This window comes from Fusarium proliferatum (assembly GCF_900067095.1).
Source record: "Fusarium proliferatum ET1 genome assembly, contig: FPRO_scaffold006, whole genome shotgun sequence".
NCBI lineage: Eukaryota > Fungi > Ascomycota > Sordariomycetes > Hypocreales > Nectriaceae > Fusarium > Fusarium proliferatum.
Genome location: NW_022194795.1, coordinates 2976680 through 3002256, shown reverse-complemented (window position 1 = coordinate 3002256; position 25577 = coordinate 2976680). Strand labels below are relative to the sequence as shown.

The window sequence follows — 25577 nt, the reverse complement described above, 5'->3', positions numbered from 1 at the left end:
TTCGATGATCAGCTGCCGAAAGTGCCGAGGCGACCCTTTAGAGATACCATAAGTGTAATTTGAGATGGAGTTCCTTATGAGGCACCGACCAATCTGGCATCGCTATTTGCTCAAGCTTTTGCCACCAGGCCTCCGATTCGAATGACTGACCGATTCAGGTTAAGCTCTCAAGCTGCCAGCTATGGCAGGATCTAGGTATAACTGGCCTAATATATAAACGCTCGAGCTTCAGCAGTCGCTATTGATCAGTCCTACAGTAAATATCATCATTCTTATCTTCATAACATGGTTTCAAAGATGGATACTCGCGGCTACTCCTATCCTGACGCACCTCCGCCATACTCCAGCCTTGGTGCACCTACCTCAGCGAGAACATTCTCAGATACCAGCCAACCTCGTATTCTACCTTCTCCTACGCTGGAACAATCTACACTTCATCCATCAGAGAAGCCCATCGCCATCCCAGCAACAAGCTCCAAACTCGGCTCGCCATTCCTACGAGCCTTCCCACCTATCCTCGAAGATCAATACCACCTACCCCGAGAAGTCTTCCTTAGATTTCTCGATGATCTCAACCGCGCGGCCGTCGCTAGTCCGCCAGTTCAGATACTGGGACTGGCCGGCAGCATCGTATCAATGATACCGCTGCACACCGCACAGATCGTCGGTAACTCGGTCAATGCGGCAGCTACTCTTTCGACTTACGCCATAAGTAAATCTCGGAGTGAACTCTGCATCAGCACGGCGAACAAAGAACTCTTCATGCCTAGAGGTCTCAAGGCTGAATTTACGAAGTTGGATGTTGTTGCTCGTTATGCTCGGATGCCCATCCTCAACAATGAGGGGAAGATTGAGAAGAACAGCGTGATTCTTGGACCGTTGGAAGAAGTTTCGTCTCAGGCTCCAGTTACTGTACAGCAACGCAGACTCCAGGCTCTTGAACCATGGATCGCACCACTGGACCTTACACCGTTACCTGATTTACATGTACCAGATAACTTTGTCAGCAAAATGCATGCCTCAACGAGTGAGCGACAGCGAAAAAAAGAGGAAAAGAAAATGACCAAAGATAGAGCCAAAGCGCATGAGGACTGGACCGAAGATTCAAGAAAGGCTCGGGAGGATTATGAGAAGGAGATGCGTAAGATAGACGAGGACCTCGCAAAGGTTCAACGGAAGCATGCAGATGAGCCTCGCAAGTTGGAGAGAGAGTTGAAGAAGCTGGATAGGGAGAGGGAGAAGTGTGAGAAGGAGTATGAGAAGGAGATGAGAAAGGTGGATAAGGATAGACGGAAGGATGATAAGGAAGAGGAGGGTGTGAGAAAGGTGCTTTGGCTACTGATCAGACCAATTGGCAACGAGTCTATGGCATGACATCTCACAGGTGCAAACGACGCTAAAGGTGTAATTCGATTCAAGTATAGATGGGATTCTAGTTTATAAATTCATGAATATCATTTCTATCCTCTGCGCCTATATTTTACATGCAATTTGTTTATTTTCCAATTCCTCATCGTCGCGCCAATCCAACATCCAATCCCATTGGCTTCCTCAAGAAGCCCTCCCTAGTCTCCATAATATCCTGCCTCAAACGAACATCATATCGCTTAATCCAAGTAGCAGCGATAAGTCTCATCTGCATCTCAGCCAAGTTCCTGCCAACACAAGATCTAGGTCCGTAACTAAAGGGGATGAAAGCATTCTTCTGCTTGTCAGTCAAGTTCTCCCAACGCTCAGGCTTAAACTCATCAGCATCAGGGCCCCAGATTTCAGTAGAGTGGTGAATCGTGTAAGTGGGCACGCTGAGAACAGTGCCGGGGCCAAAGTATCGTCCGTGGAGTGTAACGCCCTTGTGGTTGGGGGGAATCTCGCGGGGCAGACCGATACCAGAGGGGGAGTGAATGCGCAGAGTCTCGTTGATGCAGTGGCCAAGGTAGGGAAGATGCTTGACAGATTCGTAATCGGGAATAGCAACGTCCTCGGGAACAACAGCGGAAATCTCCTCGAACAGCTTCTGCATGACTCCAGGCGTTCTAACAACATGATACAGCAGCGCACAAGATGAGTTAGAAGTAGTATCACTTCCAGCAATGAGTTGGGTAAGTGCTTCAGCGGTAAGTTCATCACGACCGAGAGGCTCGCCCTTCTCATCACGACCCTGCATGAGACGAGCTAGGAGATCCTTGCGGGTGGAATCACCGCCGCGCTCGAGGCGCTCGCTGACGCGGGCGATGGCGATGCCGGCGAGGTTCTCGACGGCTTGGAGACCTTGGCTGAAGAAGGGGTCGGGGAGATACTTGGCGTAGGGCTTGAGTTGGGGGAGGCAGCCGAGAGTGGCGGAGACTTCACCGCGGCGGTTCATGATCTCGACGGCTGGGGCGTAAATGGTGGGACTGGTGGGGGAGGCCTTGACTTCAGCGATGTCGGCACCAGTTGAGAGCATGCCTATGAGTGTTAGGAATATGATCAGCAAGAGTTCTGGCTATGCTTACCGAAGGGCTTGCCAAAAGCGAGATCAGCAATGATATCGAAAGCAAGAAAGTTGACTACATAATGTCAGTATGATCCGAAACTAGGTTTGGTGAATACTTACACCAGTTGAGGCAGTCAACGCTTCCATATCCATCAGCCTCCTTGTTGCTAGCAATGCGATCCCATTGGTTGATAAAGATATCCAGATTCTGTCGGATATAAGGCTCAAACTCCAAAACAGACTTGGGCGCAAAAGTATGCGATACGATCTTTCTCTTGCGAGAGTGCTCAGCCCTGTCGCGAGTGTTGAAGAGACCCCGACGGATAGAGACAAAGGTATCATAAAAGTCACTGGTTTGTTAGTTCTGCGCCACAGTACTATAATTCAAGAAAACTCACGCCTTGAGGAAACCATTTCCGTGACCGTAGATAGTGTTGATAGCATCCGCATCAGCAACACTAACATGGTTCGGCGCAATGCGAACCAGAACACCCAGTTTCTTATGAACCTGATCAACAATCTCGTATCGCTTTCCACGTCGACATGTCGATAGTAACCAAAGATTGGTGAACTGCGCAGGGAAAGGAGCGGGAATACCGCGGAGGTTGGAATTGCTAATCCATGGGAGAATGTACCATGCTACGAGAGCCACGGCGAGGGCGAGGGGTGCCCAGGGGGAGACCAAGAGTTCTGTGAGAGCCATGATTGTGAGATTTGACGGGGAGGGATATTGGAGGATAACTTGAGGAGTAGGAGGTGAGTATTTGTATCAAGATATAATTACTGGAGCGGATAGTAGGATGCCCCGGATTTACCCCAGATGCGAGTGTTGATGAGCTCCGAGGAAGCCTTTCTTTATTGGGAATAGTGCAGCTTGTTCCTCGGCACTTCAATTGTATGGCCTATAATTGGTCAATGGCAGCCTTCCTTGTATGCCATTGGTTAAGATCTGGTCATAGGCCAATAGATGTTACCTGTGAGATCTATTCAATAATTGCAGACGATGCAACTTCTATGTTTTAATGCTATTAAGTCTTTTTATCTTATCATGTCGTCTCAATAGCCAGTATAGAGGCCGATCTCCAGCGCGATCATTGCCCTTCATCATTTAAACCTGCTGCTGAGAGTTCGGCAATTCAGCGCATCCGATTGGCTCCTGTTCCGCGGAACTGGTCGGCAAATGGGCACGGAAGTCGGGTGCTTGCTGAGAGTATCACGACTATCTTGGTACCGCAAACCTCATCCATAGTGGATCATCAAGTACCTTTTGCAACAGCCTTCCCTCAGTGCCAAATACCACCTCAACACCACCCTCCGGCAAGGTCGGCAGAACAACGTGGCAGTCAGGCAGGATACCCGTGTTAGGGCATCGAATCGCCTCAATCCTATCTCCCAACAAAGGCCCCCATCCCGGGAGTTACACCCAGCAGACAGAGCAAACATGATGGATAGACGGAACGAGGAAACCCAAAGACAAGAGATTCGATCTGAGATATATAGTTTGTAAAATTAAGAGAAATATATATTAGAGTACTGAAGAAATATACCTTTACTACGAAATAGGGAAAACCGGGCAAACCGATAAAAAACCCTACCCCTCCATCACTCCACACCAGATGGTAATGCGATTGCCTAGTGTAGTCCACTTCTTATTGACCCAAGATCACAGCCATGTACCAAAGACCTTCATGTAAATCATCTTGACAACCTGCACCTCTACAGCGTAAAGCACTAATTCAGCTGCCAAGAATCCCACAAAAGTAGGTGCTGGCTGAGCAAAGCTGAACGCCGGCCTGAATGCTGGGATCCAGGGTAGAACGAAACCAATAGCCATGATTGACGCAGTGGAGAATACAAGGATCGGTGCTGCGCGGCTCTGGATAAAGGGAATTTTCGCTGTACGGAGCAGATGCACGATCATTGTCTGGGTGAGAAGACTATCAAAGTGTTAGTGGTGGAAAATGGGAAGAGTTGGGCACAGCTTACCCTTGGAGGAACCAGTGTGTTTGTGCCAGCTTGACGTTATCGTCGGTAGTTCGAATACCGTAGAAGAACCAGTTGAGAGAGAAAGTGCACATGTCGATAACTGAACTTGTGGGACCGAGGACAATGATGAACTTGAGGATATCTGCTCTTGTTAGATATGTCAACAGGGAGAGACGAGAAAACCTACCCCTTGCGTTCCATCGTCGTGGTTGAGTCAGATACTCTTCATCAACGCGATCCCAAGGAATGGCAATCTGACTGATATCATACAGAAGATTCTGGGCGAGAAGCTGAATACTAGTCATCTATTTCCAAGTCAGCATACTCACTGCGAGATTCATGGTAAGCTACTCACCGGCGTAAAAGGTAGCCAAGCACTAGCCGCCAGAATACTAAAAACATTACCAAAGTTGGACGAAGCGACCATCTTGATATACTTGATAGTATTCCCATGCGTAATTCTGCCCAGAATCACACTCCGCACAATGATCGAAAGCCCCTTCTCCGTCAAGATCAAATCCGCACAATCCTTCGCGACTCCGGCTCCAGAGTCAACAGAGATTCCAACATCTGCATCTCGAAGCGCACCACAATCGTTGATCCCGTCGCCGAGCATACCAACGCAGTTACCGGCTTTCTGAAGAGCTAGTACGATCAGGCTCTTCTGCTTGGGCGTCACTTTGGCGAATACACTGCATCGTTCGACGGCGAGGTCGAATTCGTCGGAGTCTTCGAGGAGGGCGAGTTCAGGACCGGAGATGGCCTCTGCGTCGTCGTCCATTGTTTCGGAGTGTTGGAGGAGTTCGAGGGAGCGGCAGATGTTGAGAGCCACAGGGAGGGAGTCGCCGGTCAAGACTTTGACTTGGACACCGAGCTCGGTGAGACTTGCGATGGCGTCTTTCGCGTCGTCCTTGGGAGGATCAGAAAAACTAATCATTCCCTCGAGGGTCATGTTTGTCTCGAGAAGATCGAGCTCATTGACGTGAGACTTTCCAAGAATGCGGGACGCGACGAGAAGAACGCGGTATCCTTCCATATTCTTCTGCATGGCGAGTTTTCTCCATCGAGATTGCATCTCAGTGCTGAGATACTCGCTCTTACCGGCTGAGCGCATCGATGAACAGCGAGTGAGGACTTCGTCGAATGCGCCTTTGACGATGAGGAGGTACTGGCCTGTGATGCCGCGGACGATACAGCCTGAGCGACGACGTTCAAAGTCAAAGGGGATGACACGGACTTGTTCGTAATGGGCGACGCCGACTTCATCGCCATTGGGGAGGTGATAGTTGAGAATAGCCCTGTCCATGTTATTGCCGCTGTTACCTTGGATCTGCGAGTCGACCTTTGCGAGTTCCATGATGTTGAGGACATCTTCGCCTTCGGCATTGGAGTACTTGTGCACGGAGAGCTCATCCTTGGTCAATGTTCCAGTCTACCTCATCGTCAGTATTCAATCAAGTCACTGAACTGGGATGCATACCTTGTCGCTGCAAAGAACACTCATAGCGCCGAGATTCTGAACCGAGTCGAGACGCTTGACGATAGCTTGCTTCTTGGAAAGCTGGTGGGCGGCTCGCGCGAGATTGGCGTTGACGATGGCGGGCAGCATTTCGGGAACAAGACCGACTGCGACACTGATGCTGAAAAGCGCCGCATTCTTCCAGTCTCCTGTTACCTTGCCGGAAATGCACAGAACCTGGACGTTAGTTAGTTTGAGTAGGCGAATCAATTTGGGAAGTACTCACGATAGGAACCATGACGATCATGAAGCCGATGAGCATCCAAGTAACATTGAGAATGCCCTTCTGGAAGGCATTGGGCTGTCTTTTCTTCTCAACCTCCTTGACCATCGTCGCAATCATCGCGTCTGGAACTATTAGCTCAAACAGCGGGAACTGGTTTGCGACACTTACCATCGCCCGTCCTAACAACAAGCCCAACACCATGGCCGCTCACAATATTGGTCCCCATCAGCGCAACGTTACTGAAGTCAAAGATGGAGAAAGCCTCCTTCGCATCATGAGGTCCCGCATCCTTACCCACAGGTTCACTCTCGCCCGTCCAAGCAGACTGACTGATCCGCAAGTAAGAAGACTCGAGGATGAGGCAATCAGCTGGGACGATTGCACCAGGGACCAGAATTACGATATCACCGGGGACGAGGTCAGTCTCGAGAACCGTGCCCTCAGTCCAGGAGAGTTGAAGCTCGTCGGTATATGTTGCTGGTCGACGGACTCGAATCTTGGGAATGATGGCGGATTGAAGGCGAAAGATGGCGACGCCGCTTTGGAATTCCTGCCAGAAGCGCACAGCGACAGAAATAACAATCATGACCATGAGAACAGCAAATCCTTCCTATACCTCATTAGCCCCATCGTCACATCTGCTTGTAACAAAACTCACCCAGCTAGGATCCGGCATCGCAACATTAAGAATCGCCAGAAACATCAACAGGATATTAAACGGGTTCGGAATGACACTCAGCAACAGCATAAACCAAGACTGCGGCTTCCTCGACGAAACAACATTCTGTCCATGAATGCGTTTTCGCGCAGTAGCTTCAGCCTCAGAGATGCCATCGCTGCTCGATACCAAATGCGCAAGCGCCGTATCAGGAGTCATGGACGCAATCCACCGAAGAATATCTTCTGGCGTGCTCTTGGTTGCCCTATCTGGGTTTAGCTGCCATGTCGCGGTTCGCGCGCGGGATTTGCCGTTGCGTAGGCCAAGACGGCCGAGTATGTTGGTGTCGCGGCGGGCCATGGTGTTGGCGGATCATATGTTTTTGATATTCTACACCCAATCTAAACTATCAGTTCAATCCATCTTGCTGCAAAGGTTGGATGGATTCGTACAAAACCTAAGGTGGATCAAAGTCTGCTGCTTCAGACTTGGCAATTCCTCTGAAGAGGAGAAGTTCCAGCGAGTTCTCCAGATTTGCGAAAGGTAGGTAAACTGCAACAAAAGAGTCGTTCATCGAATTGAACAGATTATTTTGGTGTCCTGTAACTAAAGTAGAGTAAAGAAATCTTTTGCAGAAGTTGGGGGGATCAGCGATATATACAAATCATGAACTTGTAAATCTTCTCCTGATAAGAGCCTAAGAAATGGCACACTAGCTAAGAAATGATAAACGAAAATCTTTTCCAAACTAACACGGCCAAGAGACAAAAGCATGTGTTATTGCTTGTGGGGTGACTCATGCCGAGAGTATCCATCTAATAACCTCTCGTATAAAACGTGCCGAATACCCTTGGCGACAAGACCTCCAGAACCGGGCGCGACAGCAAATATCTCATAGCCAAGCGCCAAGTCACTATCAAGCCACCTACATACAAGAGCCGAGTTACGAATAACAAGAAGAACTATGTGGAATGTGGTCATTGATGTGCAACGTTGAACTTGGCAACACTGACAAGAAATTGCCTGACGCAGAATCATGTATCTTCCTCACTGATCCTCAGCGGATTTGGCATCTCCGAGAGAAATTTTCTCATGGAATTCTGAATGGTGTTATATTGCCAAATTACAAAAACACAGCCCAGCGGGTAATGCCGTGATTAACAATTGGCGATCAGGCACTGCCGCACTGCCGCACTGCTGCACAGCCCCGTTGAACTAAACTACCGACCTCCCTTTTTCGCATTTGCGTCTTTTAAGTCTTTGATGGTTTCATGAACGGCACGTCAATATCCGAAGTTGTATGTGATTTTATATAAGAGGTTTGGTGAGGCTTGGGTCTAGACTCTGGGCGATATCGAGGACGCGTAAGCCCGCTAAGAACACAAGGGAGAGCGAATCGTGTTATACCCGGCGTATATGCACGTATACATAAAACCTCCAAGATAAATGCTGATGTAGTGTTCGGGTTTATGGCCAAAGAGCTGTTTTGCTCCAGGTACTCTGGGCGGGATCCAAAGTGTACTTCAATCGCTGATGCAGCCGATCGCTAGAAGCCTGCCAGAACTCGACAGTCTGCGGCGCAACCGCATACACTACCCATCCCTCAGAACTTGGCTCTTGTCCCTCAATCTCATGACCTTTCACGGCTTCCGCCATCTTGGCTTCCAGCTCATGCGGGTCATTAAGTGGTTCGCTCTGCCTCGACACCTTGGCAGTGATCTTGGCCATAGCCGATCGAGCCGTCCAATCCTGCTCACACTCACTTCTAGGCAGGGAGCTTGCTTTACCGCGTAGACGGATCTGTCGTCCAATTTTGGGCCAGTAGAATGTAAGTGCGACGTTATTGTTGGATGAGATCTGGCGGCCTTTGGGGCTGGTGGCTTTGATGGCGAAGTGCCAGCCGCGCTGATCGACGTTCTTGAGGATTAGGACGCGCGCATCAGGGTAGCCTTGCTCATCGACTGTTGAGAGTGTTACGGCGTGAGGTTCGGGGACGCTGGCGGAGATAGCCTCATCAAGCCATGTCTCGAATGCTTGGTGAGGGGTTTCGGGGAATGAAGCGAATTCTGCTTTTGGATGCGATGCTCCTTGTAGGACAGGGAGCGCACGAAGCTTGACTTGGAGTCCGGCGTTTGCCATTGTGAATGATCTTGAACCTATTTTTGGCCGAGGGAAATATTTTAAGCTGGAAGGGCGCTGGTATTAAACAATAGTTGACCTGCTGAGTGTGACTCGCACGATCTGATTGTGGAAGTATCATGGCTGATCACCTAATCCATATCTGATTCATCATGATCCGGTATCGGATTCAATACCCTCATACATTACGCTCTACCGTAAAAGGATCGACCCAAAAACTTTAGCAGTGAGGTTTACTAAGTGAGTTTGTTTTTATTGATTGACTGATCTCGATGGCACCATTACATCTAAACGACATACCTGAAAATTAAGTCTTAGCTATGACCCTCGAGTTATTAGTGATCTGACTAGTCCTCTGACCTTTCCTGGGCATAAATAAGCTGATCTATTGGAATTTTAGATTTCTAACTTGTTGTAGAGCGGTGAACAGGTCGAAGAATTTTTCGACAGATATGTAGACCCAGTAAAGAAAGCGGCTACATGAGTGCAATACGCCTCCTTGGAGATTTGATACACAATAGGAATGACGTCAAGCATTTCGTCAGTGATTCAGACCGTCTTGGAAAAGTCTATCATTTATCCATGTCTATTTTTAGCATTCGATTAATGTAGAGCCGTAGGTCGTTGCGCCTCCAAAACATGAGCTTTGTATACACTGAACAAGCTGCCTCGGTACTGACTGACAAAGATCAGCCTTGGGTATGCTGTGGTGCTTCAAGAGACGCAGTCAACGGCGCCTCATCCTTGTAAAGGGCCTTTACTGGTTCACAAGCTTGCGAAGAGAAGACTCAATCTGACTCTCCTTATCCCCCAGTCGTCCAACCTCCGTGCCCTAAAAGCTTATTAATTCAGATCTAAATATAGCGCAAATTCTTCAACTTACACTCTTGACCTTGACGACAGTAGGAACGCCATTGATGTTATAAGGCGGAAGGCGATACTTGTTCTTAGGAGTAGCCCTCCACTCCTCACGCGAACCCACGCGGACGATGTAAGCGGTAGGATCAGAAGCCCCGCCAAAGACAGCGTTTAGCGCGGGGAGAGCATCACGGCAGTCGGGACACCATGAGGGCTCGCCTGAGGCGAAGTAGACGACGTAGTGAGTGTCGGTGGAGGTCGGTGGGGTGTTGGCGTCGATGAGAGGCATTTTGGCGGTGTTGCTGGTGATGATTTTTTGTAGGTGATGAAGGGGAGAGTAGAGTTAATGATGGGTTTTTGTGCAGGATTGAAGGATTAAATGGAGGAGAGTCGAAGTTTAATCGGCTTGATATGTCAGCGAAGATTCTCGAGCAAGGCGCAGAGTCGCGAAAACTTAACCGCCTCTTGATGACTAAGACAGTGCGTGGCTTTATTGACACATGCTAATGGGGTCAAAAGTGGTGGTAAACGACAGTGCGCGCTTATTATCCTGGTACTTTTTCAAGCCTGTCAAATCCCTCTCGCATGTCTTCCTAGAATGCTGACCTGCTGATGAAGCCTTGTACATTTAAATCGTTACTAATATGCCATCTTGGTGAACATCGCCGCGCCCTCAGTTACGAAAATGAGCACAGTGAAGTGAGCGGGGCTCATCGTATGACGAAAAGTCTGAATGGATGTCGTGATGATGCACCTTTCTGGAGAAGCATTTATCTTCAAAATCTATTAGACATCTACAAGGTCTCAGTGCATCGGTCCAGATCACCAGCTAACTGAGCCCCAAAGAGTTTGAAGGAAAAGAGGATCGCAGAAAATCATGCATTTCAGACATATTCATTCATTTCGTCAGTGCAGCACCTGCCCACGATCTACATGGTATATCATAACTCATAATCCTCCCATCACTTAAGAAGCTTCCAGGAACCAGTCTCAGCCCAGATCCTTGCATACCACTGATGCAGCTCAGTAATCCACGGGGACATAGGGCCCTTGTTTCCCGCGACCTTACCTTCGCTGGAGAACAAAACACTCTTGAGGCGCAACTCAACCTCCTCGTGCGTCTTGTCGATAGTAGCGCTGATCTGGAAGAGACCGTCAGAGGGGCGCAGGGGCTGGTTGCGCGGTGAGTCGCCGCAGCGCACGGTGATGGACGTAGGAGTCTTCTCAACCACTTCGAAATGATCAGTGATGATAGCGCCTTTGTCGTAAGTGCTTGTGGCGAGTTGTTCAGGATCCCAGAGCTGATGCTCTGTCTCGGGACCTCGGTACTTCAATTGCGCGTAGCGACGCTGAATAGCGAAGCCTAAATCGGTGAGCGATAACTTGAAACTCAATGAGACAAGGTCACTTACCCCAACCACTCCAGACTCCACGACAGAACTCAAGCGTCAAATCATTGTTATTCTGCAACAGCTCCGGACGAATCTTGCTAAAGGGAATGCGCTTGATGACGACATCCTGGGTAGCAGGGTTACCATTCGGATTAGCCCTCCTAAAGAGTCGAGAGGACCAGATGGGGTCGTTGGCGGGGAGAGGGGAGATGACGGGGTTTTGAGAGGCGAGGTACGCGGCGGCTGTGGAAGTGCCCAACAGGCCGGTAAAGACTGTTTTTCTGGCCAAGCGGAAGATGCCCATGGTGAGTGAGTGGTTTTGAGGGTGAAAATGAGGTGAGGTGAAATGAAGATTTGAGGTTGAGAGAGATAAGAAGCGCGTTTAATTTTCGGGTGGGTAATTCATGCTTGTGGGTGGAGAGAAGTCCACTTTTTGATTGGTTGTGGGAGAATGCATCATGCGACCAGGAGCATTGCTGTGCATAAAAGTGGCTGGGAATAGCATCAAATCACATGCTTCGATGCAGCTTATCATGCATTTCACATCATACCATGGGTTAAAGACTCTTATTTCAGCATCGACCATCAGAATATCTAGTAGCTAGAAGTCAGGTGATGATGATTCTATGCTTAGCCCTGCTACTCCCAATTGCCCTTCTCATCAAACTTGACCAAGTTTCCGCTCAACAGCGCATGCTGAAGCGCCCTACCAATATTCATGACCTGAATTCCTCCCTCAATAGGCAAAGGAACCGGCTTATCCTTCAACACTGCATCCGTAAATTTATTAGCCTCCAGCGCAAACGCATCCTCGAATCGCTGCCAATACTCAGGCTGCACCTCATGACGAATACCAAGCTTATCAGCAAGAACGACATTGTTAGCCTTGGGAACAACATTGACTGAAATCTTGCCAGTCTTCCCAGTGATTTCAGTGCAGACGTCATGGCCGTGGGCTTGGGTTCGGGAACAGTAGAAGTAAGCGATCTTACCGCCCCAGAATTCGACGACGCCGACCGCATTGTCGACGTCGTTGAGGTCTTTGAGCTCGGGGTGGTGTTGGAGAGTTCCGGTTGCCCAGCATGCTTTGGGGATGGGGTTGCCGAGGTACCAAAGTGACAAGTCGATGTCGTGAATGGCGCAGTCGACGAAAATGCCGCCGTTGCGAGACGCGTAACGGACGAAGAAACCAGTCTCATCAAGAAGATCACAGGTGTTGGATCGAACCATGAATGGCTTCCCGATGGCCTTGTCGTTGTAGATCTTGGTAGCGGCATCACGGTATGAAGCGTCAAAACGACGAGAGAACCCTGCCATGACCTTCAGGTGAGGCTTCTTCTTTGCTGCATCAACGACAGTTTGAGCCTATTTTCACGGTTAACAAAGTGTCAGTAAAAGAAATTGGGGCGACAGGTACCTCGGCCATATCAGTGCTCAAAGGCTTCTCGCAAAGAACATGCAGTCCTTTGGCGATGGCTGCAAGAGACTGACTGGAATGCACATCGGTGCTGGTAGAAATCCAAACAGCTTGAAGTCCAGGATGATTGAGCATCTCATCATAGCTATCATACACCCCGATGTCGAATTCTTTGTACTCTTCGTTCTCCTTGGCCCACTTAACCTCGTGCTCCATCGAGCTGCATACTGCGACAACTCGAGCACGAGGTACCCTATACAGAAGAGTGTGGACGTGTCGCTTGCCCTGGTTCTAGTTAGTAAATTTGATTTGGGTAGGGAAATAAATATTTACCATGCGGCCAAGGCCAACAACCGCGATATTCAAGGTGTGAGACATATTGTAAGATATGAAAAACAGAGGGGACAACTGGAGGAACTTTTTGTGAGGCTGGGTTGGATGAGGATATTGAAGAGATGGAGGAAGGAAGCGACCTCTTTATACCTCTCTGACTCTCGTCTTCATACCTGTTATGCGAGAGTTCATACTCATCTTGCGAACTATCTCCGAATATCTCGTCATGATAGACTTGATCATACTAAGATGCCAGCAAATACTTACCTAGCTGAGCAGATGTCGCCGAAGTCCTGACGCCGCGACTACTATATTCAGAAATACTGCGGTGGTAGCTGGCTAATTAGGTAATCAAGCCATTGAAGCTAGCTTTATTTGGCAGAACTCGGCGACTGCGCTAAGGATTGCCGCATTTAGTTCTTTGGCCTCAACGTAGATGTCGGAGTAATCCATCATTATAACATCAAAACAGACATCCAATACTCTACAACTCAACTTGCATACAGGCAGAATGAGTAAAGATGATCAGTAGTGTGATTTAATACAAATCTATTAAACGCTAAGGGGGTTTTGTTTTTAGAATTTTGCTAGTTATAGGTAGGCTGTAAAAGAATTATATGATATTCAGGAGCTTAAGGTTTATGAAAATAAGATGCTATGAATATTAGAGCTACTAGGCCTGCCGCATAGAGGCATATGCATAGTGTGCCATTAAATATAGAAAAAACGACCATTTTTGCATTCTCGATATTTAAACTAGATATAGAACATCGTATCTCTCAGCTTTTGATGAATTTGTACATCATCAGGACCTAGCTGCCCGGTTCCTCCAGCTGCCGAAGTTCCAGTAACGGACGGGGCTGCACTTGGCGACGGCGTGTCAAAAAGACTAGCCAAATAGCACCGCGCGCGCTCGCACGCGATATCAGCATAGTACGCTGGGGGGCATAGACTAACAGCCTTGGTGGCGCGGCCGAACAGGTAGCACATATTGTGTGTGAGATCCTCTACGATATCGGCGATGGTCTGAAATGGAGGCGGAATCGACTTCGCATAAATCTGCCGGAATATCTCATCATGCACGATGTAGTAGTGACATGGGCGTGCGGTCCCTTGAAGTGCAGCGTGGGCCTGCAGGAAGAAATCCCAGTTCCGCGCTTCAGTCACTCCGCGGTCGACGACGGTACCAGGTTTAGTATTGCCGGATCTATCGCAGTCTTTCTCGGTGGTGGGATAGAATCTCGTTTTGTGTCTCTTGCCACAGACTATAATAGTGAAGCGCGGAAGGCCTTTTTTGGTATCAGCTGCTGGGTACATCTGCTCGCATGCGCGGCGGAGTTGAGGAAGCTCTTGCGAGAGAACCATGTCATATTGGCCTTCGGAGACTCCATCGCGGTATATGAGAATATTCTCCGGGAAAGTGGCGTGTTTGCCCTTTGTTTTCCAGAGGCCAAGACGAGATTTAAGCATCTCTGTGAGATCGTCCACGTTCTCTTGTCTCGCGCGCTGTATGCGCAAAGTTGCGGGCCATTGACCTAGGAACTTGTCAATGGAAGACACCATTGCGGAGACAGAAGGCGCGTTGGAAGACGAGCCAGGTGAGGGATGCGTGACGTCGATGCCGACAACCATTGTCTTGTCCTGGTCGATGATGCCGAGATTCTTGTTCTCCACCCTCTGATTGATGCCGCCAAGCTTGAGATTGAACTTCAAAGCGACATTGTTCATATATTGGTCGCGACCCCGGTCTTTTGCTAGTTTGGAACCCACCGAGCAGATAGTGTGGATGCCGTAGCTCTTGTCGGCCATCGTCTTGATGCGCTTGTATATTGGCATGTTTGCTCCGGGCAGGATGATGAAAAGCAGATCTAAAGCTCGAGCGGCACGTTCTAAAGTTGGACCGAGCGCGGGATCGTCTTGATGTTGAAGTTGGAGGCGTTGACCTGGAAATGGCTGAGCTGCGTTGACGCCAATTTTCTGTAGAGCGGTATGGAACTCATTCATAACGGCCCGCGAGCTTTGCTGGTCGAACGAGTCGTGCATCCCAGGAATAGAGATCACCAGGTATGACCATTTAGCAAGTGACGCGCCAATGTTAAATCGAATATCCAACATGTTCCAACTACCGAAGCGGAGATCAGCGGCCTTGTTGTTCTTGTAGATAACCTTTGGGCCAAAAAGGATGCGACCTGGAACTTTGATGAGTCCCGGTGCAATCTTTAGGCCGAAAGAACGCTGAACACCATTAGCAAGTAATATACAAAATTTGAAGAGAAAGCGCACCAAAAGTATGTTGGTGTTCTCATCGAGACCAACAGTCTTCAAACCTTCATTATAAATGGAGTTCGCATTTTCCCACGGCTTTCGAACAGCGTGGCGAATCATCTGTTGCGCTTGGTTGACGCTGAGTTTCGACTTGGAGGGCTGACCTGGGAGGACAATGCAGACCTCTGCTGGGAGATACATCGGATTGCCTCTGTTGCCACAGTTAACCAACGGAAGTTGAGGATTTTGTAGAACTAGATTGTATGCTGCGTCACGGTCAGTGAAGCTTTATGGAGTCATGAAGAGTGAGAATAACTTATTCTGAAAAAGTCAAACACAGTGATATACTTCCCAGAGGTAGAGGCTGCTGAGCTCTCTGCCTGAGCCTTACCCTTCCCTTTGCCCTTCCCTTTCGCGCCTCCCTTGGCTACCGGCTTAGGTACGCCGGTAGAGCTGGCTTCACCATCGAGCCAGAACTCCACATCTTTGGCACCAGCCCCATGCTGTCTAACACGCGGTGGGTGGGCCAAGCCATGTCCATCGTCCTTCCTAGCAAGCCCGAAGATAGTTTTGACACGGGGAATGACTTCATTCGCTTTGTTACGCTTCTCGGGAAGATGCGTTGTCTGTATGCGAACCAATTTGAGAAACCTTTCCAACATGACGGTGCTGTGCAGTCCGTAACCTTTCATGAGCGCCGGCAAAGGAACAGCCTGGTAAAATGCTCCATGGCTCACGTTGATGTTGACAAGAATGCGACAAGTCGCTACACGCACGCTCGAAAAGAAGCCTCGAATGATTTCCAAACCAGAGCCGATGTCTCCTCTGGCTGCTTCACTGCTGAGAGAAAAGGACTTTGTCGATCCAATTGTGACGAGATTCTTTGCCGATTTGGCATAGTGGTTCAAAAAGATATTCAGAGCCTGCGTCAACTCCTGCTTATCTACCAATGACTGGTTGAGGCTGGTTGAGTTCAAGTAATTGACCAACTCGCCGACGTCTAAAGTTTTCGTATATTGGACACGAACTTTGTATACGGTAGCCCTAGCAGTCGGTTCGTCTTCGCCTTCTGAGCGATAGGGGACCTCAACGAGGACCTCGTCCTGCGAAAACTTGGTTTTGGAGACAAGAGCAGACCTGAAGTCCGTTGCCATGTCGCCCTGTTGGGCTGCGAATTCCGGCGCTTGGAGTAGTAGCTGCACAACCCGGAAATGTTTCTTGCCCGCAGCTGCAGGGCTGATCTGGATATCGTATCGATGCAAGGTCAAGTTCGACGGCGGCAATAATTCGACGTAGTTGGCCGTAAGTTCAACCTTGGTACCCCTAGTGCCATATCCTGGACGGCTAGGAAAGCCTTCGGTTAGCGCTAGGCTATTAAGATCGAGCTTGCTTTTTGTCGCTGGGTGTAATGTATCTTCGACGTTTGCAACCTGTGAGTTTAGGCCTTGGGAGTTGCTATAGCATCGACACAATTAGCATCAGGTACAATCTTGACTTTGGTCCGTATGGTTCTTACGGAAAGATCTGGATAGTCTGCTGACCACCGCCAGTCTGCCTTCCATATCCTCCTCTTCCATCTCCAGCTTGTCCTCTACTACTGCCTGTATCGCCTCGAAAAGTGCCGCGGCCCCCCCAACCTCCATAGGTGCCGCGGCCACCTCTTCCCCCGCCTCTTCCCCGACTTCCACGATCTCCACCACCTCTGTTCCCGCTAGACATGGTATTAACTGGTTGAGCTGGGACACCAAGCGAGATATAGAAGCAAGTGATCCGGAAGATGTCGAAGGAGATTGAATGAGAAGCAGCGATGCGGGGTATTGAGTGACTGCTATTCCGTGTAGTGGCTGTGGCCTGAAGCAGGTTGGCCAACAGCTGAGTCGCTCTGACGTAAGTTCAACCCCTCTTTGCCAATGCCCAAACAGCAGGCCACGGTGCCCAGACTATCTGGTTTATTCTCCAACCGTACTTTAGTTGGTGCAGTTTTGTAGTCACACTGGAGTTGAATTCCCTACTCGCCTGTCGCAAATGTAGTTTAGCTGCGGCGGGTTTCTCGTTTACACTCTTGAGTAGGGACTTTTAAGGCACATATTTGTCTGGGCCACATGCTTATCAAGCAGGCATGTTATAGATGTTTACTTATTAGGCATCACTGCATTCTGACCACCATATGTTATTGGCTCAGCTTTATCTTCCCCTCCTTTTATCAGGCCGCACTTTCAATCCTACCTTCTGTAACTTCTTGTCTCGCGTAATATTTCTGTTTCAAGGCCTATTCTAAGTTACAGATTCATGACAGTCCTTAAACTCCGACACCATTAATTCACAGCATTGGATAAAGCAGGCCTTCCTTGCGTAACAGCAAATCACTAGCTCAGTATTCGGCTGAGGGCAATCAATGGCAGTGCATATTTGTTCACGATGCAGTGCCATCAGATGGCCATTAATAGCCCAGAAATCAGGCAATTACCAACAAAGGGACGAGTTCAATATCGCAGTCAATGACTCGCACGAGGAGCTGCAGTCATCTGCCTGTGAGGTTTGTCAGCTATTCGCTTTACTGAAACCGTCGGCTCTAGACACTTCAACATGCTCCCTACGGGCAGTCCCTTTGAGCAAGCTTTTCACAAATCGCTATGCTTACGAACATCCTTTACGACCAGACACGAGCCTACTATTTATTGACTCGGAAATGAATGAGCCACGCCCTGATAGGCGAAGGCATATGGGCCACGTTATAGCAGTTGAACCATCACCTGAAGCATCTCCTATCCCTGAACTCCGACGCTTCAACCATGAGACAATCGATTTTCAGCAGATCAAGTACTGGATCAAATACTGCAACAAAAATCACCTGCAGCACTGCAAACCAGACAAATTCACTCTACCACCAAACTTTAAAGTCATCGACTGCAGGGAGCCAGAAGATATCAACCGCAAGAAACCAACTGTTGTATCCGTGGGTGGCGATTGCGAATATGCTGCATTGTCATACGTCTGGGGCAATATAGAAGACGAATTTCCCCAAGTCGTCAAGGACAGCATCAAGGTAGCTCGTCAACTCAACTGCGAATATTTATGGGTCGATCGGCTTGTAGGTTGGATGAATATAGAATGACAGGAGCTAATACTTTGCAGTGCATCAATCAAGACCCCGAAGACCCCAATAAGCAAGAACAGATAAACAAGATGGATGCGATATATTCCCGAGCAATTTTCACGATTATCGACGCCGCTGGAACAAACTGCAATTCCGGCTTGGCCGGCATAACTTTCCCTCGCATATCCAGCCCAAAACAACGATGCGTAGAGGTTGATGGCGTAAAGCTCACCTACGTCGGTACACCTCCCGCAGAAAAGATCCAGTCCAGTATATGGGGTTCTCGTGGTTGGACATATCAGGAAGGCATTCTATCACACAGGCGAATCTTTTTCACCAATGAGCAAGTCCTATTTCAGTGCAATAATATGACGTGTCTCGAATCATTTGCTATTCCCATGGATGTCTTGCACAGACTTGATATCCCCAATACGAAGAAAAAGCCCATCCTTAAGGATACTGAGCCTCTTTTTCTGCCTCTTAAGGAAATTGGGACGCATTTAATGGAGTTTAGTAAGAGAAACCTTAGGCATGACAGAGATGCTCTAGATGCTTTTTCAGGGGTTCTGAACGCCTGTCACAGAGAAGAGGGATATTTCCACTTCCTAGGAAACCCGCTTATTCGTAAAAAGAAGGGTTGGCGTTGGATGATTAATGCTTGGTACCATGTCAAGCCTGGAGCTAGAAAGGCCGATTTCCCTAGCTGGTCTTGGACTGGTTGGAAAGGCGAAATCACGATGACCAGCTATGATACTCCGGACCATGACCTTCGATTGCTCAGGGAAGATGAATGTTCAGTCTCTCTCGATGATTTCAAGACGGCGTACAACACGAACCTTTCACAACTCATGAAACCCGTCATTCAACTAGAAGGGATGATGACAATGATGTCGTTCGAACTCATTAAATGGGGTTCAGAGACAACTCTTCCAAACATGATGTTCAGTCAAACGGTGGTGCAGGATGGCCCTTGGGCTATACTTCCGTTAACAACCGATATTACGTGCTACTCGTTCCTATACTTGGATAACGAAGCACGGACGGGCATTTTCCAACTCAAGCTTCCAATCATGGTGCTGGAGTTTGGGGTCAGTTCGCAGAAACACAACCTTATCATACTGGTGTTGAGGGAAAAGGGTGATCTGTACGAACGAGTTGGAATGGTTAACATACGGGGCGGGTTCGAGTCTAGTAATAAAGCTAGAAAAGCACCAGCAAAGCTAACTATGTACAAAGACAAAAGTGGAAGATGGATGACCCGGGCACCAATATCTAATCCCTGCGATTGTATCTGGCAGAAGGATCTCGAGAAGAAGACTATCGTGTTGCAATAGAACAGGTTATAGGACAATTTCCAAGGCTGGATTTGGGGGCTGGGTCACGCTCGGGAGTTTGAAGATAATTGGTATTAAAGAATTGAAGTCGGTTATTATACTTTATGGAATTTATTGCCATGTTTTAAGTAAGTTTAGGTTAACTAATTAAGGTTCAGGAATACCAAGTGGTACCGTAGTGTGCATAACAAAATCATTCTAACATAGTACTAAGGTTGTATCAATATAACAAAACATGTAGCATAAGACCAGCAAATACAACATGGTTTCTTCAATTGAACCCATGAGACTTAATAAAACTCGCTATGACTTATAATATCGCTCTCTCAAAGCTTTGGGTAACGGCCAAGCCTGGCAATCCTTAAACATCTGAACCGTCTTCTTAAGTGCCTCTTGTTCCCATGAATCGGTGAAGTAGCTCCCGTACATTTGAATAGCTAGGATGGCATTTACGAGACCTGGCTGGGTATCGGGATGTTGGACGGCAGTGCCGCAGACTTGAAGGACTAGGTTTCGCACTTCGCCTTCAGCTTTGCGATATGCGGTGCGTACATCCTCGGCTTGTCTAGAGGGATTAGTGTAAGCATGGGCTCGGGCGTTGGAGGGCTTACGAGAGAAGAGGTGACTCTGCGATGAGAATCATCTTTGCTATCATCATGTGTTGCATGCCTGTGAGCGCGATCGCTGAAGCATACCACATCGTTGGGAACACCTCTCCTAGAACTCGGTCTGGTGGTTGATGAAGAATTGGTTCGAAGCGGCCGGTCACATACTGCTCAAGGTATTCCTCCTGTTCTTTAAGCTTGCCTACCCGTCAAGCCATTAGCACTTGGACCCTATAAGAAGCAAGAGAACACTCACGCCATCCACTCTCCGGCTTGTCGCCAAATAACCATTTTGTGACTTGACTCGTGTGGAAGACGATTCTATTCGCTGGAGATATATCCGACCACTCAGCAGGTGGATCGACCATTTGAGCTGGATATCCTTCCCGAAGAGCATAGTAGACTTCTTGCCGCAAAGCAACCCAGTAAGATGCAATAAGCAGTTCTCGGCGGTTAGCAAGATCATCCGAGGTGAGACTTCGTAGAACAGCGTTCAAGATCGCAAGGAAGTTTACACCCTCATCTGGGCGAGTATCGAGAGCAGGATCTTCATCTTCATCATCTAACTCCTCAAAGTGACGTAGAATCACAGCCGTTGTCACGATGAGTTCTCGGGTCTCTCCGTCCTGTGTAGTGTGAAAGTCTTTGAGGACTGGTATACACTTAAGCATATACTCAACTGCTGAGTGTGAACTAAGATTCGGTAATGGCTGGCCGCGATATACGATTCCTCGAGGTGTCTTGTACTTTTCAACACGGCATAAATGTCGTGCGGACATTGCTAATATGGCATTTAGTAAAGGGGGATATCGCCTGGCTCGTTCCGGAACAACCAGTTGGTATCTTCGCTGCGGATCAACCAGATCGAACTAGACGGTCAGTATCGGCATTCCGACTCAGTGATACCGAACTCACCCAATGGGACAACTCTTCTATGAAATATCGTAAGAGACACGCTTCTTGGACACCTTCCAAGGGCAAGTCTCGTTGATGAGGTGGTTCTAACGCATGCAGTAGGCCGCCCCAAGAAGGACCGCGTTGAGATAGTGCTAGTGGGTGCTGGGACGGTTGAGTTTGAAAGGCTGGCAGGGCTGAAGCCTGAGGGTGCCCGCCACGGGAAGTGGATAGACTTTCTGGAACTGTCGAATTGAAATATGTTGAATCTCCTAGTGCAAAGTCTAGTGTCCTGCCTGATGTTTTGTCGTTGTTTAATGCCGGGCGGCTTGCGATGTTTGTTGATGATGGTGAACCTTCATCGGCTAAAGCGATTCTCTGTGTGGCTCGCCGCGAACTTGTTTGAAGACGAACTTTTCAACAGTTAGCTACTTTTTCTGGGATTCTCATATAACGGGCACTTACACTCTTTGGCACTACTGTTGACCCAATTCTGCGACCCTGAGAACTTGGCGTCGTACTTTGCCGATGAGCCATCTCTGAACTGTCGATTGCGTCCCAGCCGGACACACTCTAGCCCTTTCTTGAGACATCGTGCGCATACAGCATCATCACCAGCACCTAGGACCTCACGTTAGACTTTGAGCTCGGTTTTTCATGGTTTCTGAGTTCTGTTGACGGAAGCAGACAGACATTTGAGGTGTTTGCCTAAAATGGGAAATATGCGTTAGTCATGCGGCTTTGTACTGGACTTCTTACTTACTTTTGCATTCTGTACAAGGGTTTTTAGGTACCTGCATGTCGATACTGCTTGACTAGTGACCTATCTATCTCCAGCATAGAAGAAGAGAGTAGGAATCGCCGAGATTTGACGTGGAGGGCGGGGTTGGCAAATCATCGCCGATACATTCCCGAAATGGTAATCAATCGACGCTAGGTTGAATTTGGATACAGCATCATGTGTAAATAATTCCTTCCATTGATCACAAATATCTAATCAACCGGTAAGAATAAATAGCCGTTATTGGCGTTTCGTTTTAGACGGCATTAGCATTATTTGAGTCTCAGCAGAGTTTTCGTGTACTCGGGGCAAGCTAACGACGTGCAGGTATTGGTTCAGCCGAAAGCCCAAAAGCAGGCTTAGATATCACATCACTCCGCCAGCTTGCATTTAGGAGCTTTCAATTGGACGCCTCTTGGTGATAATTAACTTACATATTGATGCCTAAATCACATTTCCCCGCTCTGGTCACCTTAATGTGGTTATCTTTCTGCTTCCGAAATGCTTTCAGCTTTGCAATTCTATCGCTAAGACTACCTCTCAAAATATCATTACAACCACCAACTCAAGTGTTCAGAACAAATTTGAAGCCTCAGGTCATAGCAGAAAACAAGAAAGGGATAGAACTATCAGTCGTTGGCGGCTGAGAATCACCATGGCCTCTTCACGCGGAAACTCGGACCAGTCAGCTTCCCTCATGTCTCAAGACGGACAGCCCAGTACTGCCGTTGGGTTCTAACAGCAAGGTACAGTAGACTGGACCAGCGTACTGAGTGGGAGCATCACATTCTCTGTCGACGTACTATCACGATTATCACAAGCTGGTATCGAAGGATTCACTCTCTGCGCTGCCAGGGCAATCTTTTCCAACGTCAAGCTGGGTCCAAATGGTGAATTGCGTCTCCACCGAGCCCTCGATAGACTCGGTGCTTTCCCGTCTTTTGGGAAAGCGCTATGGTTTGGTTTCGGGGTGAAGCATATCATATGGAGTATGCAGGAGTCTAAAGAAGGCCTGAACTGTCTTGGAATCTGTGCCTGCTTGACAGAGGGATTCTCCACAATTGACGCTGCAAGGGTTATAAGAGAGCTTTTCCTTCTATATAATCCGCCGGCTGAGCTTACCCCTACGTTGATGCAGTGGGTCGCTCTAGTTGAATCTTCAGGGGGGCTGCTCGCCTCGTCGGAGTTTGGCTTGGTATTACATGGTCTTACGAAGCTTTGCCTGGTAGACGGCCAAACTTGCCGACAGGGTTCAGGATCACCAAAAGACATTGCCTTAGTGTTGAAAGAAGTCTTTGAAGTCTCGGCGGGACGCCTCGACCGTCTTTTCGTGTCGGGTGGAGCAGGTTGCGCTTGGATTGCCTCTATAGCCCATTGGCTTCTGGACCTCCGAGTGGAGGTCCAAGACCAGAATGGCACGATTATCTATCGACCTGACGGCACTCGAAGTGAATCCTCTTCAGATTCTCAGCTTATCATCACTTATTATCGAGGGCATTCAAGCGAGTTGCTTCGAGTTAACAGAAAGTGCTATGTTATTCCTACCGGGGAGGGACTATTCGGTCATTCGGAAGATACATATATCATTTCCTGTGGCCGAGTTTCATGGGAGACCTGTCTGGTTGATACTTTTGGTGGCCCTATGAGGTTCCTTCTGCAGACTCAAGCTCGGAGCGCTGGGGCTTGCTTGGGCTCTGCCGCGCGCATATTTCTGGCTTTCTTGAGAGATGGCGAGGGCCATTCGAAACCTTTAACGGCAGAGGGTTCTTCGCCAATATCAGAATCCAGCTATGGGAGGGGTTTTCATCTACTAGCTCGTCGCCTTCTTCCAGAGCTTGGACAGAACCCAGTATTACACCAGGCGATGGAGGAGGCTATGAACAAAGGATACTTAGACGCTGCGAAACGGTTTACTCAATCTTTTACTTCCTTGGGTCAGCTATGTTCATGCATGGACTGCCGCCCATATGCGGATAATGAGAGACAGTACACCGACTTCTGCTTGCCCACATTGATACTCACTATTTGTACCCTCGTCAGAGTTATGTCGACTATCAACATGCAACAACATCTTGGAGTACAGCCGACACGCTCTGGTTTAGAGAGCCTATACTGGCTTCAGAAAAAGTTTACTACCGGCCTAAGAGACACGGACAACGACCTGGCTGGCATCGACTTACTTGGATACTGGCCTAAGCATACTCTGGTGTTGGCCCAGATACTTTTCACGGGACGACAACATGATAGAGTTTGGGGCAGTCACTCTGTCGTTGCAGTTTCGCACAGTGGGCTTTGTTTCTATCTCAATCCTGTGACGGAGATCACATCTGACCCTCAGAGAGCATGTCTCCTGACCGTTGTTCCTGGTAAGATCGCATGGAACAACTTTATGTACGACATGGTATATGATCAAAACCCAGAAAAGACTTCTACCGGCAAGTCCAGTGGCTACGATGCACTCTCCATGACGGCTATAACGACGTATGACGACCTAGCTGATAGTTCGAGTCATGGTCTCGATGCCGAACTCATTATTGAGGAGGTGTTTCCAGAAAGCGCCAGGCTTTCTGCCATCTACCGGGTTTCAACCCCAGCATTCCCAGGCCGACGTTTCTCGGTAGGGGCTGCAGAAATTTGGGAGTGGCTCAACTATGCTTTCACGGCTGCAAGTTGTGAGGGCAAGACGTGTGAGTCGCTCAATGGGTTCCAATCTCTTCTTGTCGAAGGCGAAGGGTATCTTCTTCCGACACCAGATTGGCGGACGACATGTCTCCCTATCATGCGAGTATTGTCTACAAACGATGTTTCAGTATGGATTGCTCTTACACAACATTATCTTCCGACATCCGTCAATGTGGTCGATGAGAGGCCAGTGTCCTTATTATGTAGGCTACAGGGCAAGCAATGTATTAGGTGTTGCATGGTGAATACAGAAGTCGCAAAGGTGAGTTCAGACCGACGTGATAAGTGTTCTGTATGTATTATCACTTCAGTATAAATTTTGGAACTCGGGGAACATGAGAAGTCATCTCAATGTTGAGAATGTAATGATGGGATGTAGCTTGGTCCAGAGTCTCAATACAGAAATCTTCTCAGTGCACTAGCGAGCATAGACTCCTTTCGCCATTCTGGGCATTGTAGGCGAAGGTCCCGCCGCACACCATAACCCCCACTAAGTCAGCATCCAAATCACTAGCACAAAAGCTTGGCCTTGGAGAACGAGCCAAACAGTACAAGCTCCTCGCCAATAAGGCCCCGCGGACAAACCTCCCTGCTTGCTTCAGCGGGCCCGGTTCGCCTCCCGCAGCCGCGGCCTATCGATCCTTTCCGAGACTAAACCCAATCGAGCAACAATTATAGATTCGCTATCACGACAGTCGATGTCGTTATCAGATATTATCGGGTATCCCACTTGTTTTGCGTATGAGACAATCACATCCCCGTTATTGCGAAACGGGAATTGTGAGTGGTTTCATTGGTCTGAACAGACGATGTGTTTCCTGAAATGGAGGGTTGAGTCGGGGAGGCGCCGGTAGTTTTAAGGTGTTTGTTTAAAGCTGGGAGGATTGACTTGGAGTTCGGCGAATTTGTGGAGGAGAAT

General features: G+C 48.5%; 11 protein-coding genes across 11 annotated transcripts; 3 read left to right on the top strand and 8 right to left on the bottom strand.

The window, feature by feature from the left end:
• Nucleotides 1-297: 297 nt before the first annotated feature.
• Nucleotides 298-1374, top strand: FPRO_10071 (uncharacterized protein; the record flags this gene model as incomplete). Its single annotated transcript, XM_031233532.1, has 1 exon — nt 298-1374. The coding sequence occupies one exon, from the start codon at nt 298-300 to the stop codon at nt 1372-1374; it is 1077 nt and encodes a 358-aa protein (XP_031083359.1).
• A 136-nt stretch (nt 1375-1510) lies between these two features.
• Nucleotides 1511-3176, bottom strand: FPRO_10070 (putative benzoate 4-monooxygenase cytochrome P450; the record flags this gene model as incomplete). Its single annotated transcript, XM_031233531.1, has 4 exons — nt 1511-2445; nt 2493-2546; nt 2594-2823; nt 2872-3176. 4 exons carry the CDS (start codon nt 3174-3176, stop codon nt 1511-1513), a joined length of 1524 nt encoding a protein of 507 aa, XP_031083358.1.
• A 960-nt stretch (nt 3177-4136) lies between these two features.
• Nucleotides 4137-7222, bottom strand: FPRO_10069 (PMR1-Ca++-transporting P-type ATPase located in Golgi; the record flags this gene model as incomplete). The annotated part of the gene is made up of 8 exons (XM_031233530.1): nt 4137-4410; nt 4460-4601; nt 4647-4764; nt 4815-5891; nt 5940-6155; nt 6205-6326; nt 6373-6814; nt 6863-7222. 8 exons carry the CDS (start codon nt 7220-7222, stop codon nt 4137-4139), a joined length of 2751 nt encoding a protein of 916 aa, XP_031083357.1.
• A 1107-nt stretch (nt 7223-8329) lies between these two features.
• FPRO_10068 (related to pyridoxamine 5`-phosphate oxidase) lies at nt 8330-9001 on the bottom strand (the record flags this gene model as incomplete). The annotated part of the gene is made up of 1 exon (XM_031233529.1): nt 8330-9001. One exon carries the CDS (start codon nt 8999-9001, stop codon nt 8330-8332), a length of 672 nt encoding a protein of 223 aa, XP_031083356.1.
• Nucleotides 9002-9758: 757 nt separating this feature from the next.
• FPRO_10067 (uncharacterized protein) lies at nt 9759-10148 on the bottom strand (the record flags this gene model as incomplete). The annotated part of the gene is made up of 2 exons (XM_031233527.1): nt 9759-9833; nt 9885-10148. The coding sequence occupies 2 exons, from the start codon at nt 10146-10148 to the stop codon at nt 9759-9761; spliced, it is 339 nt and encodes a 112-aa protein (XP_031083355.1).
• A 673-nt stretch (nt 10149-10821) lies between these two features.
• FPRO_10066 (uncharacterized protein) lies at nt 10822-11554 on the bottom strand (the record flags this gene model as incomplete). Its single annotated transcript, XM_031233526.1, has 2 exons — nt 10822-11222; nt 11272-11554. 2 exons carry the CDS (start codon nt 11552-11554, stop codon nt 10822-10824), a joined length of 684 nt encoding a protein of 227 aa, XP_031083354.1.
• A 335-nt stretch (nt 11555-11889) lies between these two features.
• Nucleotides 11890-13045, bottom strand: FPRO_10065 (uncharacterized protein; the record flags this gene model as incomplete). The annotated part of the gene is made up of 3 exons (XM_031233525.1): nt 11890-12615; nt 12668-12952; nt 13001-13045. The coding sequence occupies 3 exons, from the start codon at nt 13043-13045 to the stop codon at nt 11890-11892; spliced, it is 1056 nt and encodes a 351-aa protein (XP_031083353.1).
• A 711-nt stretch (nt 13046-13756) lies between these two features.
• On the bottom strand, nt 13757-16984 carry FPRO_10064 (putative argonaute like post-transcriptional gene silencing protein QDE-2; the record flags this gene model as incomplete). Its single annotated transcript, XM_031233524.1, has 4 exons — nt 13757-15235; nt 15284-15531; nt 15582-16720; nt 16782-16984. 4 exons carry the CDS (start codon nt 16982-16984, stop codon nt 13757-13759), a joined length of 3069 nt encoding a protein of 1022 aa, XP_031083352.1.
• Nucleotides 16985-17954: 970 nt separating this feature from the next.
• Nucleotides 17955-19696, top strand: FPRO_10063 (uncharacterized protein; the record flags this gene model as incomplete). Its single annotated transcript, XM_031233523.1, has 2 exons — nt 17955-18356; nt 18401-19696. The coding sequence occupies 2 exons, from the start codon at nt 17955-17957 to the stop codon at nt 19694-19696; spliced, it is 1698 nt and encodes a 565-aa protein (XP_031083351.1).
• A 303-nt stretch (nt 19697-19999) lies between these two features.
• Nucleotides 20000-21890, bottom strand: FPRO_10062 (uncharacterized protein; the record flags this gene model as incomplete). The annotated part of the gene is made up of 6 exons (XM_031233522.1): nt 20000-20261; nt 20308-20503; nt 20558-21170; nt 21217-21608; nt 21661-21816; nt 21875-21890. 6 exons carry the CDS (start codon nt 21888-21890, stop codon nt 20000-20002), a joined length of 1635 nt encoding a protein of 544 aa, XP_031083350.1.
• Nucleotides 21891-22631: 741 nt separating this feature from the next.
• FPRO_10061 (uncharacterized protein) lies at nt 22632-24974 on the top strand (the record flags this gene model as incomplete). Its single annotated transcript, XM_031233521.1, has 2 exons — nt 22632-22695; nt 22729-24974. 2 exons carry the CDS (start codon nt 22632-22634, stop codon nt 24972-24974), a joined length of 2310 nt encoding a protein of 769 aa, XP_031083349.1.
• Between the last annotated feature and the right edge of the window lie 603 nt (nt 24975-25577).